Source organism: Cyanistes caeruleus, unplaced genomic scaffold, assembly GCF_971803275.1.
Source record: "Cyanistes caeruleus unplaced genomic scaffold, bCyaCae1.hap1.1 HAP1_SCAFFOLD_94, whole genome shotgun sequence".
Lineage (NCBI taxonomy): Eukaryota > Metazoa > Chordata > Aves > Passeriformes > Paridae > Cyanistes > Cyanistes caeruleus.
The window spans coordinates 1,001,599-1,018,475 of record NW_028255897.1 but is presented as its reverse complement, the minus strand read 5'-3'; the positions used below and the strand labels follow the sequence as shown (position 1 = coordinate 1,018,475).

The following is a 16,877-nucleotide window of genomic DNA, read 5'->3' as shown; positions in this document are numbered from 1 at the left end:
TAAATGCCGCTCCAAGTGCCCTCCCGGCTCCCCATGTGTCCTCCAGACCCCCAAGTTCTCTCTAAGTTCCGTCCCCAGACCCAAAACTGCCCCAAATGTTCCTCAGAAAAGTCCCCATGGACCCCAAAGTGGCCCCTTTTACCCTGTCTGAGAAAATGATAAAAATGATGATCAAAGGACTAAAAATATGTGTAATTAGCATAAAGAGGGAGAAATAGTGACCAATTAATTAATGAAGGGAATTGTGGTACTTGGAACCAAGGACCGATAATGTTTTTAGTTGCGCAAAATGTATCAATTCTTTTATATAAATATAAAAATTAGGTTATAAAAATTCAGAATAATAGTATTATAAACTTAAAAATTTATTTTTATTAATTAATTAGTTTTTAATTATAAAGAAAAATTATAAAGAGAAATGTTTTCAATGTTTTGGGATGTCAGTCCCAGGTGGGCGATTTTAGACATGCTGAGGCTCGGGGTGAGGAGCAGGTTGCCCAAACAGGGGCAGCCCACAAGGGGCTCATTCTTCTCCCTGACCAGATCTCCTCAGGAGACATTCAGCATCAGGATTGTAAAGAGTAAATCGTGACCTCCTGATCAGTACACAAAGATGTTTTACAGTTTGAACAGCAGAATGTTGTCACCGTAAGGGGCCTTCTATGTTAATATAGCTCATGTTGTGTCATGTTTGGTAAATACCAATGTTGTTGTAACAGCCTTCTTTGTTAAAATATTGTTATAAATGAAATTAGAATTTTGACAACTAGGTCCCTTGGGTTAATGGCAGTTTAATTAAAAATGAATACAATTTACTAAATTGAATAGTAATGTGTTATAAAAGAATACAGTTTAGTAAAATACTACAGTTTAATAAAAATTAAAATTTATATAAATAATCTGCTAGTAATTAAGTATGATTAAAGCATAAGCAAAACTGACCAGGGTACAGAGGCTTCCCACCCTGCCTCACATTCAAAACAAAGCACTTCAAGCTAAACTTATATACTGTATCCTTATACATATTCCTTAATGTTTCCTCTAAGTTCCCTCCTATTTCAAGTTTTTCTGACTTTACATCACTTTTCTTCACGGCACATGCCTCAGTTGTTGTTAGGGGGTCTTCAGTCTTCTTTTGGTGGTCTTTTGGCGAAGGCTTCTCTTCTTCCTTGTTGTCCTTTGGATAACCTTACAGGTTTGTGCATACATACTGAGCATTGTGTTATGTAAGTCTATTAATTAGCCTTATGTTTACTAATCTTTAGGCCCAATGCCTAAATTTGTTCTAATTTTGGTCCATCTCAAGGCGATTTTGGTCTTGAGACACCATTTATCTTCTAAACTACATCCTGTACCTTAATTTTGACATGTAACATCTGCAAAGGGGTACATCTGCTTTGTAACACTGATTCTTGATTGTTTCTAATAAGAACTTTAATAACAGTTACAATTTAGTTAGCACGAACCAATTCCATTTATTACAACTGCAAATACCCCTTATATCCCTTTTTATTGGTTTCCATGCTAACTGCCTTGCTTTCTTCCTTGCTATGGATAAACTTGTATTTTCTCAATTTCTTCTTTTGCTACCTCAATTGTTTGGCCTGCAGATCAGCTGCTAAGCCCATCCACATTCAGCTCTTAGTCTTCAGAGGGAAACTTTGAGCGCAGTGAGAATCTCCCAGTGTGCAGGAGGGTTCCTGTGTGCCAGCTGCAGCTGGGGCCTCAGCCATCTCCTCTCTCAACAGGTTCCCCTCTGCAGCTTCACAGGAAAGGCCAACACCTCCCTCAGGGACACCTGCACCACACATTTCACATCTCCATGCCCATACGTGATGTCCCTGTCACAGCTGCATTACCAGCTTGCTGCTGTGCAGATGCTGCCACCACCCAAAGCAAGGCCCTGTGTCCCTGAAGGGACCCGCCCTGCTCTGTGGCCTGGACTGAAGGTGGGTCCCTCCTGCCAGGGCAGGGCCCAGCACAGCTCTTCTGTTCCAATAAAGAGATGGAGCTCTCACCCCAGTGTCCGGCTGGTACCACCAGCAAAGCCCACACAGCACCAGCCCTGGCTGAGCTCCATGTCCAGGAGCAGGCAGGGCTGACCACGGTGTGGGCAGGCAGGAGCCAGGCAGGGGCTGCTGTGACCAGAGGCAGGGCCCCAAGGGGCTGGGGGAGTTCGTGTTGAGCATTCCTGGGCTGAGGGCACATTTCCTTCAGTGGCATCACCTGGGCCTGGACCTCCTCCAGTGCCATGCCCAGGAAAAGAGGCAACCATCAAGAGCATCTCCTGGGACACTGCCTGTCCAGCAATGTCAGCAGGCAAAACCAAGGTTTTGTTTAGCAATGACCCTTTGATGAAGTCAAAGATTCACAGTCAGAGCAGTCCTCTAGTACAGATGGAAGTACACTTGGGGCAGACATCTAAGGCCATGAGGTCACAGAAGGCTCTGGGGTGACAGCAGGCTGAGGTGACAGCAGGCTCTGAGGTCACAGAGGTCCCAGAGCCCCGTGGTTGCCCAGCACCACAAGGACCGAGCAGTCAGTCCTTGACCACGACTGTTGTGGCAGCGGCGGCGGCGGCAGCAGCGGTGCTGACATTGGGACAGCGGTGTCAGGACAGTGGTGGCAGCAAGAGCTGCAGGACTGGCAGTGGGCAAGGCACCATGGCCTTTGCTCTGCGCCTCCTCCTCCTGCTCCTCCTGGCAGTGGCACTGCCTGACAGGGCTGCCCAGGCTGCTCCGTGGCGAGCAGGGCGAGCAGGTGAGCCGGCGGCCTGGCTTCCCTTTCCCGGGACAGTGCTCCCTTCTCCCTGGGAGGTGTTGGGGATGGTTTTCCCCAGGGCTTTAGGGAGGGTTTTCTCTGTGGGAGGGACAGAGGCCTCAGGGGCCCTGGGCTGGTTCCACTGCCATTCCAGGGATGTTGCACAGGGCCTGCAAAGAGGGTGGAGAGTGACCAGAGCCAGCCCAGAGCTCCCCAGGCCTCTCTGCAGCTTTGGCCATGTCCACTGACATCTGGCTCCCATGGCCTTCCCCGACCCCTTTGCAGTGCCCAGTTCCCTAAGGCAGAAGGGGTTCCCAGCACACCATGGAATGGTTCTGATCTGTGCTTCCTTCCAGATGAGGGTGGTAGGAAGGCTTCTCCAGCAGCTTGGCTTCATGAAGATTTTCTGCCTCTGGAGCCCCATGCAGGTATGTTCTCACTGTCCCAACAAGGAATAATCATTGACAACGTGGCAGGAAGCAGGTGACAGAAGCTGCTGTGGCTGTTGAGTTACAGGTGTGTCTGCAGCGAGGACATTTCAAGCTCCTTTTCTGGTTGCTGCACGCAAGCCCAGCTCCCATCACAGGGGTGGGTGGTGTGTCCCTGCTGATCCCACAGGCTGAGCCCTGGTTCTGTGGGACCCATTCATCTGAAATGGAAATACTTTCCGTTAAGGTCCTCTTAGAGGGAGGAACAAACCTACAGGAGACAAGAGGCTGAGTGATCTGGAGAGACGCCGTAGTGGGTCCATGTCCCTCAGCCTCCTCCTGAGACTCAGCAGCCGGGGGCTTTCTCTGTTCATCTGGACACGCTGTGCCCAACACAGCGGGAAGGGATCCATGGCAGCCTTGCTGCCCCTCTGCTGCTTTCACAGCCTGCAGGGCTGTTTCCCAGCCTGGCCTGGCTGCAGCTTCTCCCCAGCCTCTGCAGGAAGGCATTTGGCATCAGCTGTCAGGGAGCCCAAACTGCAGCATGGGCCATGAACACCCTGAAATCCCCTGCAATTTCCCAGTCTTGTGGTAGATGTGGCTGGCCTGGCTCCAAAGTTTGGATGCCTTCCTGAAACTTATCCATATCTTTGACAACTATTGCCTCCTGAAGATGCCACCTTCATGTTGGGGAACAAACAGCCCCACCTGATGCATGTATCCCTCTTCCTTTCTCCAGAGACAGAAGGAGAGGCTGCGCTGAAGGCAGCGTTTCCCGGAGGAAGCAGTGGCTCATGGGCAGCCTCTGCTGCAGGAAGGGAGGCCATGCCAGGAACAGACCCAGGAGGTAATTGCTGTGCCCCTGGGCCTGAGCCCTGCTGAGGCTTGAGCTGCCATCTCTGCTGCTTGGCAGTGCAGGCACAGCCCGGACAAGACCGGCACAGCCCAGTGGAATTATCCCCAGCAGGCTCAGGGCACTTGGCTACTGAGCAGTCCTGCTGGGGTCCCTCCATGGGAGACAGGTCCCAAATCCTGGCAGCAGCTGCAAAGGGGTGCCCATGGTGGGGAATAGGCAGAGGGGGAGGGCAAGGCTCCACTGTATCCTGAAAGAGCCTGGCCCAGTCCCTATGGGATGGGAGAGCTGTCCCAGCAGAATGTGGGCAGGAGGGAGGGAGGGCCTGAGGGACAGTTGTGGCACTGCCTGCTGTAGTTCTTCCCCATTGCTTTTACAATTCTTTCAGCTGTGGCAGAGAGAGGGCCCCAGTGGGGCCTGGGCTGCTCCAGCCACCTCTCCCAGGGATGCTGCACAGGGCCTGCAAAGAGGGTGGAGAGTGACCAGGAGCCAGCCCAGAGCCCCCAGGCCCCTCTGCAGCTGTGGCCATGTCCACTGACATCTGGCACCCACAGCCTTAGCGCGACTCCCTTGCACTGCCCGGTTCCCTAAGGTAGAAGGGGATCTCAGCACACCATGGAAACTGTTCTGATCTGTGCTCCCTTCTAGATTTGGAACTCAACCTCAATTATTTGGAAGTGCTACTGAATGATACTTTGAATATCTTGGAGAATGCTGGAGGCAAGTTCTTCTATTCCCTTTACTGACAGAACACAAAGTGACAAGGTGGCAAGAGCATTTGCCATATCTCTTAACATAATCTCAGGCTTGTTGGGTTCTGGAAACCTCGCCCTGCTCCCTTCAAGAGCCCTGAGGGATCCCACAGGTCACTACCAGTGGGAAGAAGGAGCATTTAGCTGTCAATCTTCTTCCCATGTGCAATGCCAGTGTCTCCTTCCATGTGCTCTGTGCAGCCACGGAGAGGAGCAGAGAGGGAAGGGGCCGGGCCCAGGGCTGTGTCCCGGGGCTGTGCCTTGCATGGCTCCTTTGCCAGCCCCAGGGAGCCTGAGGGTCTCCTACAGAGCCACGAGAGCTGTTCTGTCCTACCTCTTTTTTCAGCCAAGCCTCTTGCTGAAGGTGATCTGGCTTCCCAACCCACACCCAGGACTGAGGCTCTGGAAGATGGTGAGGGTAGGTGAAGGCCTTTCCCCCTGGGAGAGCTGCCAGCTCAGAGCCCAAGGCTTGGCCAGGAGAGCATCGCTGCAGGTGCCAGGACAGAGCCATGCACATGTGTGCCCTCGCCCTGTGTGATCCTCTCACTGCTCCTGTGGCTCAGTGCTGCCTGTTCAGATCAGAAGAGATGACAGAAGCTTCTGTGGCTGTTGAGTTACAGGTGTGTCTGCAGGGAGGACTCTCCCAGCTCCTGGGCTGGTTGCTGCACACAAGCCTGGCTCCCATCACAGGGGTAAGTGGTGTGCTGACCCCACAGGCTGAGCATTGGCATTCTGGGATCCATTCCTGGGAAATGGAATTATTTTCCTCTAAGGTCCTTCAAGAGGAAATACCAAAGCTACAGGAGTTATGAAACCCCATGAGCCATCCAAACCCATGAGGCAAATGCTGAAGAAAATTCTGCAGGAAGGACAAGGTGGGTCCATGTCCCTCAGCCTTCTCCTGAGACTCAGCAGCTGGGGACTTTCTCTGCACATCTGCACACGCAGTGCCCAACACAGCGGGAAGGGATCCATGGCAGCCTTGCTGCCCTGCTGCTGCTTTCATGCCCTGCAGGGCTGTTTCCCAGCCTGGCCTGGCTGCAGCTTCTCCCCAGCCTCTGCAGGAAGGCATTTGGTATCAGCTGACAGGGAGCCCAAACTGCAGCACAGGCCATGCCCACCCTGAGGTCTTGTAGGATTCCCTGGTCTCTGGGTAGATCAGAAATGGTGTTGGTTTGGAGAAAGGAGGGCCCTGGCCAATCCCAAAAGTTTATATGATATCCTGGTCCTTAACCAAGTCTTTGGCAAGCATTGCCTCCTGAAGATGCCACCTCGCCCAGTGGGGAATGCTGCCATCTGATCCAGCTGTCCCTTTCTGCAGAAGTGGATGGAGAGGCTGTGCTGAAGGCAGCGTTTCCCAGAGGAAGCAGTGGCTCATGGGCAGCCTCTGCTGCAGGAAGGGAGGCCATGCCAGGCACAGTCCCAGGAGGTAATTGCTGTGCCCCAGGGCCTGAGCCCTGCTGAGGCTTGAGCTGCCATCTCTGCTGCTGGGGAGCGCCCACCCTTCAGGGATGTTGCACAGAGCATGGAAAGAGTGTTGAGAGTGACCAGGAGCCAGCCCAGAGCATTTCAGGCCCCTCTACAGCTTCCTCCATGTCCACTGACATCTGGCTCCCATGGTCTTACCCAACCCCCTGGCAGTGCCCAGTTCCCTAAGGCAGAAGGGGATCCCAGCACACCATGGAATGGTTCTGATCTGTGCTCCCTTCCAGATGAGGTTCCCAGAAAGGATTCTCCATTAGAATGGCTGGATAAAGTTTTGAAGCCCTTGGAGCCTCCTGCAGGTATGTTCTCAGTGTCCCATTGAGGAATAATCATTGACAACCTGGTAGGAAGCAGGTGACAGAAGCTTCTGTGGCTGTTGAGTTACAGGTGTGTCTGCAGGGAGGACTTTCCCAGCTCCTTTGCCGATCACTGCCCGCAAGCCCGGCTCCCATCGCAGGGGTGAGTGGTGTGTCCCTGCCGTACCCACAGGCTGAGCATTGCTTTTCTGGGATCCATTCCTGGGAAATGGAACTATTTTTTGTTAAGGTCCTCCGAGAGGGAAGAACAGAGCCACAGGACAGAAAGAACCACTTGAGTCACACCATATCCTGAAAGAAATAGAGAAGGAACTGCTCAAAGGGCGTGGTGGGTGCATTTCCCTCAGCTTTTCCTGAGATGCAGCAGTCAGGGTTTTTTTCTGGACATGCCATGCCCTGCACCATGGGAAGGGATCCATGGCAGCCTCGCTGCCCTGCTGCTGCTTTCAAGCCCTGCAGGGCTGTTTCCCAGCCTGGCCTGGATGCAGTTTCTGCCCAGCCTCTGCAGGAAGGCATTTGGCATCAGCAGGCAGGCTGCCCAAACTGCACCATGGCCCATGCACACCTTGAGATCCTCTGCAACTTCCTGGTCTCTGAGCAGATCAGGAGAGGTGGTTTGGACAAGAGAGAGCCTGGGCCTTTTCCTGATCCTCTTCCATGTCTTTGACAAACACTGCCTCCTGAAGAGGCCACTTCCCTGCTATGTAATGGTTCCATCTGATCCAGCTGTGCCTCTTCCTTTCTCAAGGGATGGACAGAGAGGCTCTATGGAAGGCGGCATTTCCTGAAGGAAGGGAGGCAATTGCAGGCACGGGCCCAGGCACAGGAGGTAATTGCTGTGCTGGGCTCAGCCCTCCGTGGGGCTGTGTGCCAGCAGCTCTTCCCACAGGGCCTCTCCTTGCACGGTCCAGCCAAAGCTGGAGGTGCCTCGGCTTCCAGGCCTCTGGAGCTCATTCCCAGCCCCTGGGAATCGGGATTCCTGCACCAGTGTCCATCCCACTGCAGCTGCTCCTGGAGCTGGCCCTAAGCATCCTGAGGCCCAAGACACAGGAGCAGCCCCGAGCGGGAGCCCTGCTGTGAGCCCAGGGCCACAGCCAGCCCTGGCTCCCAACTGGGCAGGGGCTGCACTGGCCCCTGACAGGGCCTGGCTCTGTCCCCTTGGGCTGGAGGAGCTGTCACAGAGCAGGGAGGGTCAGGGGTGGCAGTGGCTGCTCAGGGATGGGTTTGGCCCGTGGCCCTGGAAGGAGTCACTGCCCAAGCAGCTGTGCTGTCCCTAGGTCCCCCTCTCAGCTTTCTGGGTTTTATTGTGTGGCACAGCCTGTGCCAAGGGCTGGCAAGGTGCCTGCAGGCCCCAGCTCTGGGGGAAACAGGGAATATCCTGGACATACCCACCGTGCTGCCAGCTCAGCAGTGGAGCACAGCACAGGCCTCACGCTGCCCATTGCTCCCACAGATGCAGCCGGCACAACACGTGTTCCCAATTCCCAGAAGGGCATCGGAAGAGGTTTCTGTCAGGGAACACGCTGTTGGCTAGAATTAATGGCAGGCCTGCTTTGTTTGGTGCTTGTCTTCATTTTATGCTGTGTTGGAATCTGGTATGTCTGGAAGACAAAACGGTGAGTGTTTTGTTCATTTTTCCCTCAAACAGCTTCTTTTGAAAGTCTGTTGTAGAAAAGAAACATTCCCAGTGAAGCTGCTGTGGACTTGTGGCTAGTCCTTGGTTGTCCAAATAACTCTGCTGAGAGTTCTGCTGCTGCCCAGGGCTTCCATTGGCCTCTTAATTGCTGGGCCTTGTCCTGGGGAGCCCGCTGGGGCTGCAGCCAGTGCTGGCTGCCACTGAGGCTGCCTGGCCAAGAGCAGCCCCAGGAGCAGCGGGCAGAGGCAAAGCAAGGTGGGCAGGAGAAAGAGCGGGGACGAGATTGCCCTTGAAAGGCAGAGGTGCTCTGGGGCCCGCTCCTGGCCAGGGACCCTGCCCAGAGCCATCCCCTGCTCTCCAGGGCCTTGAGGGGCAGCTGTCCAGCTGGGCCAAGCTGTGCCAGCAGCTGCAGCCGTGCTGGGGAGCCTTGGCAGCTCTGGGCCCTGCTGTGCAGGAGGGTCCCTGTGTGCCAGCGGCAGCTGGGGGCCTCAGCCACTTTCTTTCTCTACAGGAGCGCCTCTGCACCTCCAGATGTCCGGCCAAACAGCTCAGTGTTGTGAAAAACGAGGTTCACATATTTTTCTTATAGAATTTCAAGGTTTAATGAAAAGATAATTCGGATCTAAAAATAAATAAAGTACAGAGATACGGCCAGGTGTCTCTGCATTCAGCCAAGAGAGCACACCTTACTGACAAAAGATTGTCCCTTAAAAACAGAATCCTACTACATATCCATAAATTCTCATGCATATTCATACATTCTTCTTAGGATCTTTGGTGTTCTTCTGTTTAGTTTTCTCTTGCCCCCTTCCCAATAGATCAATCTTCTTGGCGCCAATGAGATTTACGTTTCCTGATAACAGAAATGCAATAAATTCCTCCCCCAGAGTTCTGGTCACTGCTGTCTTCATCTGGATAAGATAGTTTCTGAATGTAGGGGGCATCTCCAGCTATCTTTTGCAGTCTTTGGGTTATACAAACTAAAGTAGTTTTTGTTTTAGTACTATGCCAAAGCTTAACATATATGTATTATACCACTATTTCAAAGTTTCATCAATAACAGAAATAAAGGAAACCATATTAATACAAAAAAATTTTCTAATCTTATACATATAAGATTCCTTTTAATATTTGAGAAAAGCCAATAATATGATATGCATTTATAACAGTGTGAATGTTAATCACTACATTCAGTCAGGGAGAACTGCACCTCTCTTCCTGAGTCTCCAAGCCAGTGTCTGTTTTCCTTGCCAAAGCTGCGTTATCAGCTTATTGCTGTGCAGCCACCACCCAGAATAGGACCCTCTGTCCCTGAAAGTGCTGGCCCTGGTGTCTGGACAGGACTGAAGGCAGGACCCTCCTGCCAAGGCAGAGCTTGAGCAACACCTTTGGGCTTCTGCTCTGGGGTCTGGCTGGTACCACCAGCACTGGCACAGCTGCTTGGCTGGCCACAGCCTTGGCTGGGCAGGCAGCAGACAGACTTGGGGAACCCACCTTGTTATCTTTGTTTTTATTTTTAAAAATTAGAATTTTTTGAAATATTTAGAATTATTTTTAGTAGGAAGTAATCCCCAAATGTTTCTTCCTTTTTCTATATTAATAACATATTTTTCAAAGTAGTTTTAGAATTCTGGAACATTTTTTCCACTTCTGCAATTAAACATGAAGTTGCATTTAATTGGTAATGTTTACTCTAAGAGGGATTAAGACACCCTGTTGAGGGTTAGGTGTCCCTTTTCTTTTTAGTTCTGGATTGCCTGTGGAATTTTTACCCATTAGTTGGGGAGACAACCTACCTGTGGGTACTTGGTGGGTGCTTGACAAAAGACAAAGAGTTTGGCTGGGCCCAGGGGGGGAAGGGGGCAGGAAAAGGGGAGGGTGGGCACAGTTTGGGGGGCTTTCTTCAGCTTCAGAGGACACTGGGCGCAGAGCTGTTACGGTGGGGACAAGGGAATTTCGCCATCACCCAGACGGAGCTGCTGCTTCTTCTCCTTCTTCCCTCTTTGTTGGTGGCCTCGCACCCCCTGTCCTGCCGGGACGTGTGGCAGTGCCAGGCACCGCCGCGGAGCTGCTGATCCACCTCAGCCACCGGCCCAGGATCTCAGCTCATCCCTGCTGTTCCAGCTGAGTGTTCCTCAGAGCCCTGCAGGAGCACCGGGACTGCCCGCCCGAGGGGGTTTGTGAAAACAAAGCCTCTCCTCCATCCCATCTCAGCCAAGAAAGCTGTCATGGGCCCCCTGGTTCTGTTTTCTTGTTAATGCTGAAGTTATTGTTGTTTGTTTGCCTGGTTATAAATACTAATAAAGAACTGTTATTCCTATCCTCAGATCTCTGCCTGAAAGCCCCTTGATTTCAGAATTATAATAATTCAGAGGGAGGGGGTCTACATTTTCATTCCAAGGGAGGCCCCTGCCCTTTCTAGCAGACACCTGTCTTCCAAAACAAAGACAGATGGGGAGTTTCTCCATCCTCCTTACCCTTGTGGGGCCAGCAGTGCTCTTGGTTCCTCATGCTCTTTTTGTGGGGCCTTTTGTGTCTGTGCCCCTCCGACTTAGGGGGACAGGGGATATTTGCTGCCCCCTTTCTGCTTCTGGGAAGCCTGTGCGGGCTCTTTGTCCCTCTCTGATTTGGGGGGTGCCAGTGTTGTCACCATCCTGGCATCCCCCGGCCGCTCTTTGCCCTCTGCCAGGCCAGGGGTGTTCTCTGTCCCCTTGCAATTTGTGGGGCTGGCACAGGCACAATTCCCCTCCTCTTTGGGGAGGCTGGCAGTCTCCTCTTCCCCCTCTGACTTGGGGGATGCTCTGGGCTCCATCCATCTCTTATTTTGTGTTGCCAGGTATTTATCTCCCTTCAGTTTGGGAGGCCCAGGGATAGTCTCCATCCTCCTCCAGTCTTGAGGGGCCTGGGAGTAGTCTCTGTCTCCCACCGATTTGGGGGGACTGGTGCAGGCTCCACCCCCCTCTGATTTTGAGGGACAACCAGGAGGAAAGGCACCAAAATCTTGACAAAGGCTGAAGAGAACACTCTGATTACCCCTTTTGCCCAGAGGTTCCCTTAGCTGAAGTTGCTAACCAGGACAAAACTTCCAGGCCCGCAGTGGGTTTTGGGTTGTTTTATTTCCTGGGCCCTCAGTCCTGCGTGGGACACGGGAACTGGGTGCTGCAGAGGCTGCGCCAAGGCATCAGAAATGCCCGCCCAAACACCCAAGGGTGGTAGAAGATCTGCTCCAGCACTGGCCGATCCATGGGGTGCTTGGACAAACAGCAGCGGATCAGATGTTGGCACTCTGGGGAGAGAAGGCAGAAAGCGGCGCTCACTTGCAGAAGGCTCCTGCCCAGCTGCTCCCGGCGCCTGCAGAAGCCGGGCCACGCTGCGTGTGCTGGGAGCTGCCCTTGGCGGGAGAGCGGCACGGCAGGACAAGCGTCCCCTCCTTCAGCCAAGCGTGCCACACCCAGCCTGCTACGGGCCACCTGCTGCAGCCGGCCCTTGAGGGCACATGGACGTTCCGTGGAGCTGCAGGAGGGCCGGGCTGGGCTGCGTGGTGCCACCTGCCAAAGCCTGCCTGCTTCAGGCCACGTACCAACCTGGAGAGACCTCCTGCGGGAAGAAGAGCTGCCCCAACACGGTGTCACGATCGTTCTCGAAGGGCAGGAACCCGCACACCATCTCCAACAGCCAGCTGAACGCTGCACCCCGTGGCCCAGGAGGGATTGGGGCTGTGCAGTGCCTGGCACTGGGAGCAGGGCCCGCGCTCTGGGCTCACCGGCAAACTCTGTAAAGGCCCGCTCCTGGAGGAAGGTGCCACAACCGAAGTCCATCAGCTTCAGGTCCCCAGTGTCTAAGTTGACGAGGAGGTTCTCTGGCTTGATGTCCCGGTGCAGGACGCCGCAAGCCGTGCAGTGCCATACAGCCTCTCTTAGGGATGGAGGCTGTCAGAGATAGTGGAGGCTCCTGGTACCATGGACGTTCTCTGACCGCCTGAGCTTCTTGCACAGATGGCGGGTCTTCTCTGCTGTGCCATCCTTGCAAGGCTTGAGGCTCTCCCAAGGATGGTCAATCTTGCTGGGAGCAGCCTCCTGAAGGGATGGCGGCTTCTGGAGAAGCTGGGAGAGCCACAGCAGGGCAGGTGGCCTCACCTCATCAGCTTCTCCAGTTCTTTCCACAACGCCAGCCACATCCCAAAGTAGAGCGGCACAGATGTCCCATTGTGTGCCCAGTGCCGGATCATCACTTCCTGCAGCTCTTGGGCCACTGCCATGCAGGGACTGCAGCTGCTGGAGCTCTCCAGAGGGCTTGCGGGAGCACCTGGCCGCCGGCGAGGGGTGGCCCGAGGCCTGGAGAACCTGGGAGCCGCAGGGGCTGCTCGGTTCCTCCATGGGCCTCTGGGCCTAACCCTGGGGCGCTTCCTCGTCTGCCGCCTCCGTGGTTGCCAGTGGCCACCGGCCCAGCAGCCAGCCACAGCGGCCAGCAGCAGGACAAGGGCAGGCATCAGGACGCCACCGTCACCCATGGCTACGGCACGTCCCATGGCGACTGCACTGGCAGCTGCGGGGGCTGGGCCGGTTTATATAGGGCTGGCGTGGTGATGTCACAGTGCTGTGGCCAGGACAGCTGTGTGACATCACGGCCCTGCATCACACCAGCCCTCACCAGTTCCACGGGAGCGAGGAAGGGGCTCCCTGTGGGCACTCGAGCACCCTCTGGAGCAGAGGAGAAGGAAGATTCTTGTCTAAATAGGACACGGGGATGAAGAGGGGAACGGTGATGGTGTCACCTCCTTGCTGGCAGAGCATGGGACATGGATTGCCCAGTCGGGGATTGCAAAGTCAATGGACAGGACAAGCCCTGCTTAGCAACAGGGAAACCATCGGTGTGCTGTCCCCTACATTCCCATGCTGAATCCGAACTTGGATTCAAATCTAATTCTGTGCCTCTTTCTGGGAATTAAATGGATCCTATCCCATTGAAAACCAGTACCTTTAATACTTTAGGGATCTCTGACTTCAGGGAATTGAGGTGCAAATAAAATGAAAGGGTATGATGGAGTTTGTGTCCACCTAAAATTAACAGTTTTTATGAGAAATAAAATAAGCACAACGCCCATAAACCGTGCGCAGTATAGGGACAAACTCCGAAGACCAGGACTATGGGCAGACACAGAAATATACAGGGTAGGTCTGAGGGCAGAGCCTGAGGGCATGGGTCCAACCACAAACTGGGGTTAGAAATATGCAAAATACTGCAACAAATAACAACCAATCAGGGGAGAGAACCAGGAACATTCTAGAAACATAACCTTATAAGGGGTGAGTCGATTAACATATTAACTGCCATAAGCCCTTTCTCTTTGCCACATCTTAATCAAATGCTTCCCAAGGCTTGAACTTAATCCCTCTTTTTTTTTTCTGGGTGAAATTCGGCTGGCTTGGATCCCCAGCGAGGCACATTCCCTTATCACATTAGTCAGTTCTTCGCCCAACACTCCCTGTTCCCGTTCATTTCACACTGGGATTTCTGCTCCAGAAGGATTCTCTGAGGGACACAATTAAAAGTCTCTCATGGAATGGGCAGATCCAGATTTAACAAGTGGGAAAGAGTTTAACCCTACTATCTGTCTAACTGGTCCCAAGGGTGGAGACCTGAAGGAAACTCATGACTGGATTCAGGTCATAGATCTGCAGATGCCAAGGAGATATTAAATTATCCTCCTTGGAATTAAAGCTGGGAATTTTTCTTTCTCTGGAGCAGTAAATTAGGATGTTGATGGGCCCCCCTTCTCTGCTCGCTCTGACCCTCCTGCCCCAGCCTCGCTCGGTTCCATTCACGTTCCTCCTGTAAGGGACACTCTCCACACAGATCATGGCTCGGATTCCTTGGATCCTCAGCAGTGTTTCTCCTGGATTTTAGCCAGGGCTTCCCTGGTTTTGGGGCAGGCTGGAGTGTGTGGAGCTTTCTGCAGCCACCGTTAGGGGTGTGTGTCTTCCTTTTCCCAGCAATTTCCCTCTGTCTTCCCATTACCGACGTTTCTCCTCTCCACCTCTTCCAGCTCCATGCCATGTTGACAGGAGCTCAGAAAGAGCAGGAAAACAGAAACAAGCAACACAGCGAATTCCTTTAAGAAAAATCCATTGATATCCGGGAGGCTGCTGTGGCTCCTTCCTGAAAATCAGGGCTGTTGGGAGCACGGCACAGGGTGTCCCAGGACTTAGAGCTGGACACTGAACCCTCCTGGATCTCCTTGGCACCCGTCCCAGGCAGGGATGGTCCTGGATATCCTCCTGGATCTGCCCCAGGACGGTCCCTGCTCCCTGGGGTGGGATGGGATGGGTAGAGGACAAGGAATGAAGGTCAGGAGAAGAATACAGAGATGCTTCTTGCCACTGCAGCAAGAAATCTGGTGCACGGAAAGCTCAGCTGGAGATGAAGGTGGCCAAAAATGTGAGGCACAATAAAAATTGACTTGTTAAATCCATTAATAAAAAAAAATTAAAAAATAGAAATTACATCATCCCCTTCCAGGATGTGGATGGTCCCCTGACAAACATGGACACAGACACAGTGCAGGTTTTCTAATGCATTTATTGCCTCTGTCTTCAACACTCACCCCTCCCTTCCCAGAGGAAAACACGCATTGTACCAAGGGACACTGCAAAGTCCTTGAAGAGGGCAAGCCCTGCTCAGCAGAAACCAAACCACTCCTGACTGAACCACAGCATTCCCATCTTGAATCCAAACCCAGCACGTGCCAGCTCTTGGGAAGAGAGGAACCCCATGGCAGTCAAAACCAGAGCAGTGGGACAAGCATGAGCGCTCTTTGGAATATCCAGATTTATTTAGAATGGAGACTCTGCGGAAGTTGGTGAGCTGCTAAGAGAAAACTCTTGCAGTCCTCGCCAGCCATTTCAGGAGAGCTCCCCAGAGACAGAGGAACTTCCCCTCCCTTTGTCTCTGGGGGATCTTCTCTGGCACAGGGGAGTGGTTGTTTGAAGTTGGTGCCACTGCAGCGTCCTGGGAGCCAGGGCTTGACACAGGTGGCAGCAGCACTCTTCCTGATGTGCTGCCGCTTGCTCCAGGGAAGGATTCATTGCAAGGGGCTGAGCTCCGGTTCTGATTTCCAGGCTTTTCCAGGCCATGTTCATCTTCAGGGATGAGCCAGGGCTGTGATCCCTGAATTGGGTGGGGCCGTGATGTCACAAAGGGGTTGAGCTCTGGTGTGCTGCAGGGCCGTGATGTCACACAGCTGTCCTGGCCACAGCACTGTGACATCACCACGCCAGCCCTATATAAACCGGCCCAGCCCCCGCAGCTGCCAGTGCAGTCGCCATGGGACGTGCCGTAGCCATGGGTGACGGTGGCGTCCTGATGGCTGCCCTTGTCCTGCTGCTGGCCGCTGTGGCTGTCTGCTGGGCCGGTGGCCACTGGCAACCACGGAGGCGGCAGACGAGGAAGCGCCCCAGGGTTAGGCCCAGAGGCCCATGGAGGAACCGAGCAGCCCCTGCAGCTCCCAGGTTCTCCAGGCCTCAGGCCACCCCTCGCCGGCGGCCAGGTGCTCCCGCAAGCCCTCTGGAGAGCTCCTGCAGCTGCGGTCCCTGCATGGCAGTGGCCCAAGAGCTGCAGGAAGTGATGATCTGGCACTGGGCACGCAATGGGACATCTGTGCCGCTCTTCTTTGGGATGTGGCTGGCGTTGTGGAAAGAACTGGAGAAGCTGATGAGGTGAGGCCACCTGCCCTGCTGTGGCTCTCCCAGCTTCTCCAGAAGCCACCATCCCTTCAGGAGGATGCTCTCAGCAAGACTGGCCATCCTTGGGAGAGCCTCAAGCCTTGCAAGGATGGCACAGCAGAGAAGACCCGCCGTCTGTGCAAGAAGCTCAGGCGGTCAGAGAACGTCCATGGTGCCAGGAGCCTCCGCTATCTCTGACAGCCTCCATCCCTCAGAGAGGCTCAGCCAGACCTGTCAGCCTGCAGAAGGTGCAGAGCCCAGGGACAGGTCTCCCAGCTTCCTTGGACCCTTGGACTTCAACAACATGGGCACATCCCTGAGCACTGACATGGCCAGGGAAAGCCCACAGGTCCAAGTGGAAGCCCAGCCCGATCCAGGGGAGCCGTCTCAGGAGCAGGGGGAGGAGCAGCAAGTGTCCTGGAGCCAGCAGCTGCCGGACCACAGCTCCCAGGTGACGGTGCTGGACGTGCCAGCTGGCAACAACCTGTGCCTGGTGGATGAAAAGATTCCCGGGGGACCAGGGAGTTTCCTCCATCTCCAGGAAGCTGCTCCCATACAGCCACCAAATACCAACAAGGCTTCTGTACCGGCAGGTGAGACCTGAGGAGCTGTCTGAGGCTGCCATGGGGCTCTGGAGGGACATTCCCAGGCCAGGCCAGGGCCTCTGAGAGCAGCCTAGAAGCAGGTCAGAGCAAGGTGGCCGGCGCTGGCTGTGGCCGCTGCACATGCGGACACTCGGGGGGTTCCTGGCAGCATCAGGCCCTGTGATGGAGGCATTGTCTTCTCCTCACAGCCCGACGGCACCTGTGTTCCAACAGAGATTGTGCTAATGGAAAAGGGCTTTGGCTGCCGCAGAATCATCCAGCTCCTAGACTGGTTCCAGGTGCCTGACAGCTTCGTGCTGGTGATGGAGCGTCCAGAGCAA

The 16,877-nt window shown here is 53.9% G+C and overlaps 2 protein-coding genes across 2 annotated transcripts in view; one reads left to right on the top strand and one right to left on the bottom strand.

Annotated features, from left to right (window-relative positions):
* LOC111946061 (uncharacterized) overlaps window positions 1-16,877 on the bottom strand; it is a 101,816-nt gene that overhangs the window by 3,243 nt on the left and 81,696 nt on the right. The gene's annotated exons all lie outside the window — the stretch shown is intronic.
* On the top strand, window positions 1,679-9,119 carry LOC147646540 (uncharacterized). Its single transcript, XM_086873341.1, has 14 exons — window positions 1,679-2,760; window positions 3,117-3,188; window positions 3,928-4,035; window positions 4,690-4,761; window positions 5,140-5,211; window positions 5,414-5,485; window positions 5,567-5,668; window positions 6,115-6,222; window positions 6,506-6,577; window positions 6,666-6,737; window positions 6,825-6,923; window positions 7,344-7,424; window positions 8,049-8,211; window positions 8,743-9,119. The coding sequence occupies exons 1-14, from the start codon at window positions 2,664-2,666 to the stop codon at window positions 8,789-8,791; spliced, it is 1,239 nt and encodes a 412-aa protein (XP_086729467.1). The 5' UTR covers window positions 1,679-2,663; the 3' UTR covers window positions 8,792-9,119.

Coding starts and splice junctions, on each gene's coding strand:
- LOC147646540 (XM_086873341.1), top strand. CDS start 2,664: ATGGCCTTTGCTCTGCGCCTCCTCCTCCTGCTCCTCCTGGCAGTGGCA. Junction 5,486..5,566: donor GCCTGGCTCCCATCACAGGG/GTAAGTGGTGTG, acceptor TTTTCCTCTAAG/GTCCTTCAAGAGGAAATACC. Junction 6,738..6,824: donor GCCCGGCTCCCATCGCAGGG/GTGAGTGGTGTG, acceptor TTTTTTGTTAAG/GTCCTCCGAGAGGGAAGAAC.